Source organism: Phascolarctos cinereus, unplaced genomic scaffold, assembly GCF_003287225.1.
Source record: "Phascolarctos cinereus isolate Bilbo 61053 unplaced genomic scaffold, phaCin_HiC Scaffold_9;HRSCAF=440, whole genome shotgun sequence".
In the NCBI taxonomy this organism is placed as follows: Eukaryota; Metazoa; Chordata; class Mammalia; order Diprotodontia; family Phascolarctidae; genus Phascolarctos; species Phascolarctos cinereus.
In genome coordinates, this window is record NW_027556402.1 from 67,828,886 (window position 1) to 67,845,212 (window position 16,327).

At 37.7% G+C, this 16,327-nt stretch overlaps 1 protein-coding gene across 4 annotated transcripts in view; it reads right to left on the minus strand.

Moving 5' to 3' along the window:
• WWC2 (WW and C2 domain containing 2) overlaps window positions 1–16,327 on the minus strand; it is a 250,000-nt gene that overhangs the window by 47,386 nt on the left and 186,287 nt on the right. For all 4 annotated transcript variants that reach the window (XM_021007608.2, XM_021007612.2, XM_021007613.2 and 1 more), the window contains 4 exons: window positions 16,074–16,160; window positions 4,982–5,174; window positions 3,069–3,233; window positions 782–924 (listed from right to left, as the gene is read on the minus strand). In XM_021007608.2, the coding sequence (XP_020863267.1) occupies window positions 782–924; window positions 3,069–3,233; window positions 4,982–5,174; window positions 16,074–16,160 (588 nt within the window). The remainder of the gene's footprint in view (window positions 1–781; window positions 925–3,068; window positions 3,234–4,981; window positions 5,175–16,073; window positions 16,161–16,327) is intronic.

A 16,327-nucleotide genomic window follows, 5' to 3' on the forward strand; every position in this document is an offset into this window, starting at 1 on the left:
TAGCACAACGGACAAAGTGTCAGGCCTGAAGTCGGGAAAAATCATATTCCCAAGTTCAAATCCGACAGCAGACATTTACTAGCTATGTGACCCTGGGCAAGTCATTGAACTCTGTCTGCCTCAGTTTCCTCATCTGTTAAATAAGCTGGAGAAAGAAATAGCAAATCACTCCAGTGTCCTGGCCTAGAAAAGCCCAAATGAAGTCGAAGTCACAAAGAGTCAGGTATGACTGAAAAATGACTAAACACTCATCAAGTGTCCCCAACTATACTGGTTCCTTCTAAACATCTTTCCCATGTAAAAACATAGTAAGGTGTACACACCACACACACCACACACACACACACACACACACACACACACACACACACACACACACACGAAAATGGGGGAGGGGAAAGGACGGGTTAGACAATAATAGTTTTTGTTTTCTGAATTAATTTACATTGTCAGCTTAGAAATGGCCTTTTTGTACTCTTGGTAAGACAAAAGAGCAAGACTTCAGCAACGATAACCAAGATGATCTAACTCTCAAAGTGGTTTACTTAGGGTTCATTAAGGAAAATAAAGTGAAGTGCTCTACAGCCAACATCAGAAGGCATACAGGCTAGAAAAGAGAATTACCTTGGTAATTTGTCCTTTGCCTGACCACAAAAAGCCCACAAAATCCCAAAGAGCTTCCCCTCCATAAGAACCATCCTTCCTGCACACCATCCCCTACCCACCCTCGACCCACACACTCCTGAGCTAACAAAATCGGAAAAGGAAATAACCGCTGTACCAATATTCCTCCAGACTCCTTGAATCTTTCCGCTGTCCCTCTTCTTCTTCCTCTTCTTCCTCTTCCTCTGCTTCTTGTGACAATTCCTGTTCTACAGCCTGTAACTCAGCTGACGTTCTTTCCAGCAAAGCAGACACAGCGTGCTGACGAGTGGAGAGGAGAATACCACAGCCTGGAATTATCACCACTGATAGCAGTTCACATGAAATACCAAAGTTCATTACATATATCACCTCCTTTGATTTTCTACTCTGGCCCCGGGAGTTACGGGTGACTAGTGGACCCATTCTAAAATTGTTTTAGAGATTTTTTAAAAATTTAATTTAATTTTTTATTTAATAATTAACAATAATTTAATAATTAAATTAATTTTAAAATTTAAATTGTTTTAGAGATTAGGAAAACGAGGCTCAGATAGGTTAGGTGAGTTATGGGTGACTATTGGACCCATTCTAAAATTGTTTTTAGAAATTTTAAAATTTAATTTAATTTTAATTTAATAATCTAATTTTAAAATTTAAATTGTTTTAGAGATTAGGAAAACGAGGCTCAGATAGGTTAGGTGACTTCCCAGGGTCACACAGCTAGGCAGTGTGGGTGGGGCTAAGTTTTTCTGATTCTAAGTCTAGTTCTCTACACATTAATCTACAATGCCTCAACTAGCATAGGAAAATGCTACAGAATTTGGAAATTTTATACAGGATGTCCCAAAAGTCTCAGTATGGTTTTAGGTTTTAATAGCTTATAACTACACTATGGCTTTTGGGATGCCCTGTGTATAGCATGACCAATCTCTAGGATTTCTGAAGGTTTTATTTTCCATGCAGTGACTAACACAATGCTAGGCACACCATGGGCACTCACTAATTATTTGCTGATCAGCTGATTCATTGGCTTAGCAAACTCCTCTTTAATAGACCACACAGCAGAGAACTTGGGTCCAGTCCTCATCCTCACAAATTCCAACTTACGGAAGATATTTTTAATAACATGCCTACAGGGAAACATCTTATGAGACAATTAATATTTTCATGAAAAATTCCACATATCATAAGTACTGTCTCATCATACCGAATTTTCTTACAATTGAATAAAAAATTCAGTCCATTCTCCACACTGCTGCCAAAGTAATTTTCCTTAAGTGCAGATCTGATCACGTCACAGTAGCTTTCTAATGCCTCTACAATCAAACATAAACTCCTCTATTTAGCTTTTAAAGCCCTCTTCACAATCTCCTCACAATCTATCTTTTCAGCCTTATTGAACATTACGATTCTACCTCCCTCAGTTTGTAATCCTACATTGGTCTTTGTAAGACCTAAATCGGTCTTCTCTCTCTTCCTTATGTGCGATATTATATGACCTCCCTCTTAAATTACACTGAATTTACTTGTATTTATTCCCTTTACATTTATTCTGTACATATTTACACAAATCCTTCTTTCGCCAGTAAGAAAGTAAGTTTTTTGTGATGACATTTTATTATATATTTATCTATTTTTGTACTATTATCCTTAGTACCTATTTGTATTATATTTTTTTTGTATTTATTACATTTTTATCCTTAGTACCTACTATACTGCCTGGCACATAGTTGGTGTTTAATAATAATTTCTGAACTTTTGGGAAAATAACTAGTAGTTTTAAGCTCCTTGGGAGCTGTAAAAACATTTTCTAATCTAAAACCTGGTAGTGCAATCCAACACATAAAATTAACATCTAAAAGTACAAATTAATAACAGTGACTAGTGTTTGTATAACATTTTAAGGTTTGCAAAGCACTTCATAAAAATATCAATGGCACTGGGAGGTAGTTACCATTATTCCTACCGGCAAAGAAACTGAGGCAGACACAGGTTAAATGACTTGCACACAGACAGTAATTAATTTGGCCTTAGACAAATTAATTGCATGACCAACACCTACACAGATTTAAGCCTTTCTCTTTGCTCAGTTCAGGTCTGTGTTTTCTGGATAGAATGAAGAGAGGTTAAGTAGTTAACCTGCCCTGCCTTTAGGCAAATTAAGTCAAAACACAGTACATGGGCATTTAAAAAGCATGAATTATGCAGCAGAATTTGATTTGATGGTCAGATATCAGGCAGAAAAAACAGATCTCCTTTTATACAAACTACTTGATATAATGCTGGAAAAATGGCCTCTTTGCTTCTTTAGGGAAAAAAGATGTGGAGACTGGGAAGGGAAGAAAGCATTTGATGGAAAATATCCTTTTACAGCTGAATTACATTTTATTGAATTTTAATGACACATTCCAACTTTTGCTCACCAGGTCTAAGGGGCCCAGTGAAGGCTGACTCTGATGAAACCCAACTTCTTCACCGTCTTCTTCATTTTTTCCGTATGAAATTTGCTTGCAAGGTAGCAAGTTATACCACAGAGTGAAAAAATCATCTGCAATGGGAAAATCTGCTAGGCTGATTTGAGTTCCGGCCTATGAAAAATGAGAAAAGGAAAAAAAAAAACAAGAAAGGAAAGAAGGCTTTTAAAATTAGTCTTGGCCTTTCCCCATTCCACAACCCAGCCCCCTACTAGCAATAGTAGTTTTGTGTTTGCTTTGGATTAAAATATGTCTACCTGTGTAGCTTGCTTTTGTGTGTTCTATATACACACTGGCATTTTGTTTTCAGGGCTATTTAAATATTAAATGTTAAAACTAGACCTGGGATCATTTTGTGAGGTACTATTTTGCCCACCCACAAAACTCAATTTAGTTACGATGAACACAAATGAAAATATTTTTACAATGTGCCAGACAAATAAAGTTGCAAACTATACCTGACAAAATACCTGGTTCTTCAACAAGAACAATTGAATGGGTGAGAAACTGGGTTTGCTTCCAGAGCTATTTTAGAGTTATCAGGGGGAAAAAAAATTAAAGTCTTTTGTATTACATTGATCATAAAAGAGTTTACTAACTAGAATCTAAGTGAAATGGGCCAATTAATTTTTTTTAATTCATTTATAATGTTTGCACAGATCATAATTAGCAAAATTATATTGGCAGGCAGCCATGGTGTAACGGAGCCCGGAGACCTGAATTCAAATCCTGCTTCTGACATATATGGGCTGTGTGACCCTGTATGACCATTGAACCTCTCATTGCTCTAGGCACCATCTAAGATGCTAACTTGCAGAGAAGATGTTGACCAGCATTGGGATTTCTTCATCTAGGAATCCCTGACATTAATGAATTACAAGTTCACGTCCTAACCCTATCCTATGCTATGCTTTAGATTGGTTTTGGTTACCTAGATTTTAATCTGCACAATTCCATTTTTGGGAGGAAATCTAAAAATAATTTCTTCCTATTTTTGGTGGTTGTTACTCTGGTTACTGCTCTTAAAAATCATGTCTCATTTTAAGAAATCAGCCTTTTGGGACTTTTGGTTATTGTGCATACAAATCAATACATGTAGCTAGCGGGCATATATACCTACGTACTAACTTTCTAAAATGACATTCACTGAGATGGATATGGGCAAGCTCTGAGAACCACTAAAGGAAGGGTTCTTAACTGGGGGTCCATGGATACCCAAAAGATCTGTGGGCAAATTTAAGGGGACCCAAGGAATATGGAGGGAAAATTACATCTTTATTTTCACTAACCTTTGGTTTCCTTTGTAATCCTACGTATTTTGTTGCATGCATTTATAAATATTATTCTGATTAAGAGGCCCGAAGCCCTCAGCAGATGCCAAAGCGGTCCATGAAACAAAAAAGGTTAAGAAGGCCTGGTTTGATATTACTGAGAAATGAAGCTGCTTGCAATTTCTAATATTTAGGATCTTGTTTTACATACCCTTTTGACACTTCACTATGAGTGAGAGTTTCTTGTAGAGATACACACAATTTTCATGTATCTACAAGAAACAGATAAAATTCCTTCTACAGTCAAAGGGTAGAATCAAAAAATAGTTTCCATGGAAACCAGAGCGCTCCTAACCATTGTATGGAGTTAATACTAAAGTCTAGGCATCTGCTCTAGGGTCAGAGGAACTATGACTTGGAGGAGAATGGAAAGGTGCTCTAAGGACCGTCCTGAGGTCCTGGCTGAAGGTTTCTGGGGGGCCTGGTGAGCAGCAGAAGTGCAACTATGCAACATTCCAGGAAGGGGCAAGAAGAAATGTTATTTGATGGTGGTGATGGTGATGATGATGATAATGCTGACGAAACGCATACCAGGCATTCATCCCGCCGGTCTTTGCTGACAGAACAAACATCCACCCTTAATGTCTTCTGCTGCAATGCTGCCGGGGAAATGGCCACTCTGAATATTTCATTAAACAAAATGAATTCTTCAGCAGGATGGACTTTTGTGCGAAAGAGACAACTGATGTCGGCCGAGGGGGGGAGTACTGTAATCCTAAAATACCTTCAAAGAACAAAACCACAGTTTGAGAAGGTGCTCAAGCCTCTTTGAATTTACTACTAGCATTTAAAATTTATCTCTGAAACAGTGAAAAACACAGAAGAAACTTAAGAATTATGGATCAACATTGGGGGGGTGGGTTTGGGAAGGGAAGGGATGCTTTGCTGTTGTAACCGACTCATGCTCAGCTTCGGAGGTCCTATGCTCAGTAACATCCATGCTGGCTACCCCAGTGAAAGACTGCACAATTACAATCAGCCATCTACCATTTCGGGAAGTCGACCACAATAAAATGCATGCCAGGGGACTGAAGAGGCAGAAATTCAGTGGGGCAGATACATTTAACTTCCCACCCGTCCCACGCACAGCCAATTTCCAAATAGTTATTTCTGTGCCTTGGGAAGGTTAGTGACAGATGAAGTAGGTGGTGTTGACTGTATCCAAATGAATCCTCACCCCGAGCGCTTAATGAGAGATGTGGAAGATCATGTTCCAGAGAACAGATTACGTTATCCTACTGGGCTAAAAAAGGGCTAAAAAAGCCAAAAGATCATTTGGAAGCAGGTGGTTAGAAAATCTAAACAAGAGTTAGACACGTAAAAACATCGTAGCTGGGCATCTCGAAAGTATATAAATAGAACAAACTATCAAGGTGGTGGTTTTTACAGCTTGTAACTTGTAGAGAATGAAAACATGATCAACTGGCAATATTAATCTGCGGTTTCAAGTTGAACCCCCAAAACATGAACCTACACTGAGCAAGGAGAAAGGCTTGAACCTATGAAGAGAGAATGCGATTCTTAAAAGAGTATGAGATGAGGCAGCACAAGAGGGTCTACACCAGTACTGTCAAACTGAAAAAGAAATAAGTCCTTCTTAGGAGCATATTGACTTAGAAAACCACAAATTAAACTTATCTATGTATTTCTGGAAGCAGCTCGGTGGATCAGTGGATAGAGCACTGGCCTGGAGTCAGAAGACCTGAGTTCAAATCTGGCCTCTGATACTCACTAACTGTGTGGCCCTGGGCAAGTCACTTAACCTGTTTGCCTTCATCCACTGGAGAAGGAAATGGTAAACCACTCCAGTATCTTTGCCAAGAAAACCCCATACAGGGTCATGAAGAGTTGGACATGATTGAACAAAAACAACAAAACTGTATTTTTATTTTACCGTGGTCCAGGCCAGACTTGGATGTTTTGCTGGCCTGCCTGAGTTTGACACCTCTGGCCTACACCATGTGTCCTTTCTCCTTGGGGAACTGGTTTCCAAATCATCAAAAAAGGTGGAAAGGGTCAGGAAGAAAACTGCTAAAAATACCAGATACCCATTGGCTCACCGTATCTCACTTACTGGTCAAAAGGTGATTTTTAAAAAAAATTTTCATTAATTTATTTGGATTTATCAACATTCACTTCCATAAGCTTTTGAGTTTAAAATTTTTCTCCCCCTCCCTCCCTAAGATGGCATGCAATCTGATATAGGCTCTACATACACATTTCTATTAAACATCTTTTCACGTTAGTCATATTGTTTATTTTATTTTTAATTTTTATTTATTTACTTATATTTTTAGGCAATTGGGGTTAAGAGACTTGCCCAGGGTCACACAGCTAGTAAGTATTATGTGTCTGAGGCTGGATTTGAACTCAGGTCCCTCCTGACATCAGGGCCAGTGCTCTATCCGCTGCGCCACCTAGCTGCCCCCACATTAGTCATGTTGTAAGGAAGAATTAGAACCAATAGGAGGAACCACAAGAAAGAGAAAACAAAATAAAACAGAAGGAAAAAAAAAAGCAAATAGTATGCTTCCACCTGTGTTCAAATTCCATAGTTCTTTCTTTGGATGTAGATAGTATTAACAGGTGATTTTCTCTGTGAGATCTGCAAATTCAATCTCAGAACTTGAAAATCAACTTCTATTATTCCTGCCTTTTATATCAACATCAATAATAACATTTTTGCAGCTGAAACTCAGTAGGCATCATCCCTGGCATGAGAACCTACTGTGGGCCACAATCTATTTCCTGGGGGAATAAAGTTTTAGCAGTTCCTAATTTAAGAAATATTTTTCCTTTACTAAGAAATGAAAAGAAAGTGGTAGAAGGAGTTTGAACTGCAAATGGGAAGTTCTTTATTTCTTGTACTTGTTTTGACATGATGGGTCTAACTTACCCTTAAGAGGCTACAAGATAAAAATAGCAAATTGAATGCAACACGATTTAAATAGCTATGTGCCAAAGCTTCGAATAAAATAAGGCAGCAGGGACCAAGATGACTTTCACCTTTCCCCACCTTTTCAGCAATTAAGGGTCTTCCCAAGACCTGGGAGCACTTTTTTTTAAAAAAAATTTTTTTAAATTTTTAGGCAATTGGGGTTAAGTGACTTGCCCAGGGTCACACAGCTATTGGGTGCACTTTTATTAGAACTATTGGGCATCAGACAGGAAGGAAAGAGGGTATTTCCTGCTGACTGAAGGGTGTGAGCTGCTTATTTTATTCAATCCTTTTTTTTATCTCTTTAATTTCAATGGGGGGAAAAATGCTATTTTAAGAGATGTCTCTTACTAACCTGTATTTCTAAGGGATAACACTATATGTCATATTATTTCTTGTGGCTATTTTGACATTGCTTTTTAAACGGGTACGAGATAATGATACTCTACAGCACAGGAAAGTTCTGGGGACTAACTAGAATGGGATTATAAATCATTTTGGAGAAAAGAGAAAAAAAAATTTTATACATGCATATACACAGCCATGAAAAAAATGTAATTCTGGCCTTGTATTATTCATACTATCACCATGGACAGCATCTACACAGTATCTCAAGAACAAATATCATAAAAGGACAATATCCTTACAAACAGTTAAAATACATTTTATCGCCACCTCTTGCTCTTCCCATCAGAGTCATTTTCTGATACACTACCCCCACTGAACCCTCTCTTTTACAAAGAAAAAGCTAAGCAAAACTAACCAGACAAGTGATTGTACTTGACAGCATATATAACACGCTGTCCTTATGGTCTCCTGTCCTTTGCTGAGAGGAGGGAAGTGTATCTCGTAGGCATATAAGATCATTGCATCATAGATTTAGAGCAAGAAGAGGCCTTAGAAGCAATCAAATCCACCCCACTTCCATTTTGTAGATAAGGAAACTGAGGCCCAAAGAGGTTAAGCGACATACTCAGGGTCATAATTAGTAACTGTTTGCGGTGAGATTTGAACCCAGATCATCCTCTATTCTCAAGGACTAAGAGGGCTTATTCGCAATGAATCTACCTTTTTGTGCTATGAACTCCTTGCTGTTGAAAAAGATGGCGGCTGGTTTGGTATTAATAATGGTGGAAACAGAAGAGTTTGAATTTATATTATTTTTTTTAAGGGCCTACTTTCTTATCTCTGTAGGGCTAGCTAAACAATGATGCAGCCTCATTCTTTTATTGTTATTTTCTATCAGGTCTTCCAGTTGGTTGTCATTTTTTACCAGCTTAATTCTCTCTAGTCCAGTTTTCCTCTTCGATATTCTACTAAAACCATTCACAAAAGGTCCCTGATGACCTCTTTGACTGCATGTATCATGGAGGTCAAAGCCACAGGCTTTTATGTAACCAATCTTACTTCACATTTCTATTAGCTTTAGGGCTATTGCCCATCCCCTACTTCCTTAAAAGCCCCTCTAATCTAACCTTCTTGCTCTGAGATCATCTTTCTTCTTCTCATTTTTTGATTAAAAAAAAATTGCCCTCAACAGTGAGAGTCCCCATTCAAGGCTTTATCTTACTTAGGTCTTATGCTCTTATTCTTTTAAGAGGAAAATCAGAATTTATTCCTGAGACTTACTTGCTTCCTCTGGCATTTTTAAATATCAGCACATCAGTACCTCCCTATGTAATTCTGGCCTTGTATTATTCATTGTATCACCATGGACAGCATCTACACATTATCTCAAGAACAAATATTATAAAAGGACAATATTCTTACAAATAGTTAAAATACATTTTATCGCCACCTCTTGCTTTTCCCATCAGAGTCATTTTCTGATACACTACCCCCGCTGAACCCTCTCTTTTACAAAGAAAGAGTTAAGCAAAACTAACCAGACAAGTGATTGTACTCCTACAAAAGAAAAATTATCCCATTTTTCTCTCTCCTAAATCCAGTTTTCATCTCTGATCAACCCTTAGGACATTTTGCCACTATCTCAAGTTCTAGACCTGATGCTGAAAGAACCCCACATTTTATTCTCAAGATTTCCTTCTGCTGAACATCCTATCCACCCCCTAGTTCGTCTTCCAATCGCTGTCAAAGTGATCTTCCTAAAACATAAATCTGACCGTATCATTCCCCCTAGGCAGCTAGGTGGCACAGTGGATAGAGTGCTGGGAGTCAGGAAGACCCGAGTTCAGATCTAACCTTAGGCACTTTTTAACTGTGTGACCACTGTGTGCCTCAGTTTCCCCAACTTGCAGAGTTGTTTGTGAGGATCAAATGAGATATTTGTAAAGTGCTTAGCACAGTGTCTGACACATAGTAGGTACCACACAGATGCTTATTTCCTTCTTCTTTCCCTTCCCTATTCAATAAACGCTGGTAGCTCTCTACTATTTCCAGGAACAAATAGAATATTCTCTGTGATATTTAAGGTACTTTACAACCTGGCCCCTCCCAAACTTTCTAATCTTCTTTCTCCTTATTCCCACATACACTTCAATCTGTTGACAATGCTGATGCTCTTCCTCCTGTGAGACCCGCCATTCCTAACTTCAGGCATTTTCTCTGGCTATTCTCCATTCCAGGAATGTTCTTTCTCCTCATCTTTATCTTCTGGCTTCCTTCAAATCCCAGTTAAAAGCCCACCTTTTTCAGGAAGCTGATCCTGATTCGTCTGAATAATAATTGTACCTGCCCTCTGTTAGGCAGCTTGGTAGCACCATAGTACACAGAGTACCAGGTCTGGAGTCAGGAAGATTCTTGTTCCTGAGTTCAAATCTAGCCTCAGAAACTTATTAGCTGTATGACCCTGGGCAGGTCACTTAACCTATTTGCCTCAGTTTCCTCATCTGTAAAACAAGCTGGAGAAGGAAATTGCAAAACACTCTAGTACCTTTGCCAAGAAAACCTTACAGCAACTTATCGCAAGAATGATACACTATGACCAGGTAGGATTTCTACCAGGAATGCAGGGCTGGTTCAATATTAGGAAAACCATCAGCATAACTGATCATATCAACACCAAAACTAACATAAACCACATGGTCATCTCAATAGATGCAGAAAAAGCTTTTGACAAAATAAAACACCTATTCCTATTAAAAACACTAGAAAGCATAGGTATAAATGGAGTCTTCCTTAAAATAATAAATAGCATCTATCCAAGAAAACCCCAAATGGGGTCACGAAGAATCAGACACAACTGAAAACAACTGAACAACAACAAATCTGTTGATTACCTCCAATTTATTTTGTATTTAGCTTGCTTGTATACAGTTGTTTGCATGTTGTGTCCCCCATTAGCCTACGTGCTTCCTGAGAGCAGGGATGTTTTTTGCCTTTCTTTGTAACCTCAATGTTTAGCATAGTGCCTGGCATACAGTAGGTGTTTAATGCTTACTGACTGTCCCCAAGGAAGTCACACCTAGCTCCTCGGGCACAGTCATATTCCACAGCTACTTCAGATTCTCACAGCATTCAACATCTTATTAAAAGCCATCATTAATTCATTGTATATGCCACTAAAACTTGGCCTTTGGCAAAATTCCTCTGGCATCAATAAAATAGCTTTCCCCTTCAGGTACTGGTCTGACACAGGCATAAGAACATAGGGGATGAATGGTAGGGGTGGATGGTGGTGAGGATCGCTAAAAAAAAAAAACCTTCCTCCAGGCCCAAAAGAACTCTTAGGTGACAAGACAGTGAAGTATTAGACTAATGTTCTGCTGGATATCAAAGAGAAGGAGTTCAAAATAAAGGAGATAAAAGGTGATTGCATGTCAGCTGATATAAATGAATATTCTTCATGATGAAGAGTAGCAGTCCTTGGCAGAGATCAGCAATATTTGCACTGATGACTCAAACCCACAAGTGGCCTTTTCAAGGGAATGGCTCAGAAAAATCACATTAATTTGCCTGAAAATAACAATATCAAGGCACTAATGACTTTAAACCTGTTTGGCATGCTGCCCAGGAGCAAGAATACAGAAATTGTAGTTGAATAAGAAAAGGAACATTTTAATTTGTCATTAAAGAATGAGTTGGTTTCCCTCTGGGGAACAGGACACACTGAAAATCTGAATTCTCTTCACAAGGACAACAGCTCAGGTTCTGACACTCTTCACTTCCCCAATTCTCCCCTCAGTTGGAGGGTGAAGCATTAAAATGCCCCCCAAAGCCTTCCTTTGTAGAGGGCTTCTAGCGATCCTGGCGATTCCATTTTCCATGAGCTGTTCGCTTGGATTTGACTTCAGGGAACAAACCTTGTACCAGGTAACCCTTGGTGCCCTCCCACTCCACTTTTCAGCCTCCTTTTGTGTCTTATCTTCCCTCATTAGATTGTAAACTCTTTGAGGGCAGGGACCATCTTTTTTTCTTATCTATATCTCCAATGTTTAGCACATAGTAGGTGCTTAATATTTATTGAATAGAATGGAGGTGAATTAGGATTACAAATACAATAGCAATAATAAAAATGATATCTCTTTATCCCCTTTGTATCCCTTGCACAATGCCTGGCATATAGCTGGTATTTAAACAACTGCTTGCTGAATTGTATTCACATATAGAAAGTTCTAAGGTTTGAAAAGCACTTTCCAAACCCACAATGCTCTAAGGTCTGAGTTACAACTTTCATCGGGGGTAGAGTTATGTTACCTGCCCATGGTTATATAAGTAGCAGCTGAGGTAGGATCAAACAAAGGCAACCTAACTCCAAGTTCATCATTCTACCAGGCTGCCCCTAAGAATAAAATAAAGGAGTCCTTTAAAAAATCCCCAACTTTAAGGTTTTTGAGAAAAAAAATTATATCTTTTGTTTTCACACTATCTAATTTTGCTGCTGTATTCTTCTCCATATCTCCTGCCAGGGAGCCGTCCCACAGAAAAAAAATAATTTTTCAACAGTGTCCTGGAAAGAAGGTTCTAGCAATTTAAAAATTTTAAATAAAATCCTATCCAACAGACTAGTGTAATTCATCCAAAAAATCATTCATGATGGCCAAGTTGGCTTTCTGCCAGCAACGTAAGGATGGGACATTAAGAAAACAATCAACATAACTGATCATATTAAAAAGAAAAATGTTCCAAACCACATCGTCATCACAACAGATACAGGAAAAAACCTTTGACAACAATCACTAAAACATGAGCATGGGGGGGGGGGATCTTTAAAAAAATTTTTTTTCTTTTTTGGTGAGGCAGTTGGGGTTAAGTGACTTGCCAAGGATCACACAGCTAGTAAGTGTCAAGTGTCTGAGGCTGCATTTGAACTCAGGTCCTCCTGACTCCAAGGCTGGAGCTCTATCCACTGTGGCCCCTAGGTGCCCCTGGCACACTTTTTAATGTCATTAAAGATATGTACCTAAAATCAAAAACAGGTATCATATATAATAGAGATACACGAGGAGCTTTCCCAATAAATATAAGTACTGCTTTTCACACTACGATCTGATAAGGTTGTAGAAATGCTAAAGTATCCATTTGGTGCAGTAGATAGAGTGCTGGCCCTGCAGTTAGGAGGATCTGAGTTCAAATCTGACCTCATACACTTACTAGCTTTGTGATTCTAGGCTTAGAACCTTAACTCTGTTTGCCTCGGTTTTCTCATCTGTAAAATGAGCCAGAGAAGGAAACAGCAGTATCTTTGCCAAGAACACCCCCAAATGGGGTCACAAGAGTCAAACACAACTGAAAACGACTGAACAAAATAGAAATGCTAGCAATAAAACAAAAGAAAGAAATGAATAGGTAAAGAGGAGATAAAGCTATCCCTTTTTGCTGATGAAATGAAGGCATACTTAGAAAATCCTGCAGAATCAGCAAAGAGACTAATAGAGGCAATTAATAACTTTAGTAAAGTTAAAGGCTACAAAATAAATCCTCAAAAATCAACAGTACTTCTAAATAATAACAAAATCCAAGAAGCAATAATAGGGAAATCTCATTCAAAATAACTACAAAATACAAAAAAAAAATTTGATGTTCTGCTGAAATGCACAAAATTGTATACAATAGATCAAATTACGAAGTGTTTCTTAAAGAAACATTGACTGGCTTAGCTGGATGATACTCAGTGATCATGGCTGGGCCATGTCAGCATAATAAAAATGGCAACATTACCAAAGTTAATTTATGATTATAATACTATCCCAATGAAACTGTCAAAGGGATACTTTATAGAACTTGATAAAATAGTAAGAAAATTCATTCAGAGGAACAAAAGATCCGGGATATCAGGGAAACAATAAAAAAGATAGAAATAAAGGGAGGAATATCTCTTCCAGCTCTCAAACTATATGATGTAGCATTAGTGGTCAAAGCCATTTGGTAGTTTTAAAAAGTAGACTAATGGAACAGATAAGACAAGTGAAAAATCTATTGAAAAGAGAACTCACTAACATAGGAGACTGCTAGGTCATACAGAGGACAGAGTGCTGTGTCTGGAGTCAGGAAGACCCAAGTTCAAATCCAGGATCAGACACTTACAAGCTATGTGACCTCGGGCAAGTCATTTACCCCCGTCTTGGTCTCAGTTTACGTACTGGTAAAACAGGGAAATAACAGCACCTACCTACCTCATAGGGTTGTTGTGAGAATGTATCAAATGAGATAATATTTGTAAAGCTCTTAACACAATGCTTGTCCCATAGCAGGCACCATATAAATGCTTACTGTCTTCTTACTTTCTTCTTTGACAACTCCCCAAACATAAATTACTTAGGAAAGAATTCCCTATATGATAAGAGCTGCTGAGAAAACTGGAAATAGTCTGGCAGAAATTGGGTTTAGAATAACATTTTACACCATATATCACAATAAATTCAAAATCGATATGAGACCTGAATATTTAAGATCGTATTATAAACATATTTAAAGAGAAGTAGGTCATAAATCTTCCAGAAATATAGGTAAATTCTTAATCAAACAAAAGAATAGAAGAGTATCATTATGAAAGATAAAATAGAGAATTTTATTTCTTGAAATTGAAAAGCTTCTGCACAAACAAAATCAATGCATCTAGATAAAAATAAAAGTAGTTGAATTAAAAAAAAATCTTTGTATCAAGTTTCCCAGATAAGTGTTTGGTACCAGATGTGTGTATGTGTATATGTGTGTATGTATATGTATAGAAACATACACACAACACAACACAGAAGACTAAAAATCCTTCCTCAGTAGATAAATGGTCAAAGAATAATAAAACATAGTTCTTAAAAGAATATTGCAAACTATTAACAACCAGATGAAAGAATGTTCTAGACTACTAATGGTAAAAGAAATGCGTATAAAAACAGCAATGAGCTTTCACCTCGGACCCAGAAAACTGGCAAAGATAACAAAAGAAAGAGATAGTCAGTGTTGGGTGGGGTTTGGAGGGAGAGGCAAACAATGCATTGTTGGTGGAGCTATGATTTAGCATGATTCTTTTGGAAATGAGCAAATGAAGTGGCTAAAATGTCCATATACTCTTTGACCTGCAGATTCTACTGCTAGGCACATATCTCAGGAAGGTCTCTGATGAAAAGGAAGACCCCAAATATATCAAAATATTTATAGAAGCATTTTTTTTTCATTGCAATAAAGAATTAGAAACAAGAGAGGGGGAGAAAATTTAAAACTCAAAATCTTATGGAAGTGAATGTTGAAAACCAAAAATAAGTTAATTAATGAAAATAAATAAAAACTTGAGAAGTGGAAGAAAATTTTTTTTTAATTCCAAAGCAAAAACAAACAAACAAAAATTAGAAACAAAGCTGATGCCCTATAATTGTGGCACATGAACGTAAAAGAATATTACTGTGCTGTAAGAAACAATAAATAGGACAAATTTAGAAAAGCATGGAAGACTTAGATGAACTAATGCAAAGTGAAGTAAGCAGAGGTAGGAAAACACCATACATAACTACAATGTAAATGGCATTTACATTAAATTTACATAATGTAAACGTACATGTACTATACACTTACAATGTAAATGGCATGAACAGCTAACACAAAACAAATGAAAAAGAATGTTGTAATATGACAGAGGGCACGCTTGGCTCCAAAGAAGAGATATGAAGAGACACTATCCTCTCTCCTTTACCAAGGAGAGGGCCAGGCATGGCTGTGGGAAGGGGAGGGTCAGCAGGTATAGAATTCTATGTATGTGGTCAGATTTTTTTCAACGCATTGATAAGTTTTGTCACCTTTTTCTTTTAAAAAATATTTTGTTTGGAATCTGGGATGGGGAGGGATGGGATAGAGGGGGAAATATGCATGATGTAAAAAGATAAAACTTTTTTTTAAAGGCACTATAAATATCTTCTATTTCTATACACTTTGGTGTTGAGCTGAAACAACTGACCTTATTTCTTTAGCGCTACTTCATTTTGCTAAATTGCTCTCCTCCAACATAATAACCTCTAGGCTTAAACAAGCACAATTAAAATACATTAACCTCTGCCTCAGGACAATTTTAAGCTGCTTAAGTGATGTGCAGACTCTTACATTCTCAGTGGCTACTCTTTCTGCCTCCTGATGGCTAAATGTGAGGCCAGGGGTTCATGTGGGTCCAGTAGGATACCACCCCCAGGGTCTGGGGCAGCCATGATGAGGAGCACCCATAGTGCTACTGAATATTCGGGTTTTGGTTTTTTTGTTTTTGTTTTTTTATTACATTTAGCATTGATGATTTTCACTTACACTCTTGAGCTCTGAGATATAGAGAGGACATGAAGGTTTCGGAGTTGTACTACAATCACCATTAAACTGGAACTCTTAGCATCATATCTGCCAAAATGAAAAAAGATTGAAAAGTAAAGGATCATGTTAGGTCATTCTTTACTGAATTAGGATGTAATGTAAAGAACTTTGCAAATGTTCAAGTGTTAAGATAGACATCTGTTATAAATATTATCATTATAAAAGAGTTACTCCCCTGCCCCAAAATTTGCAGA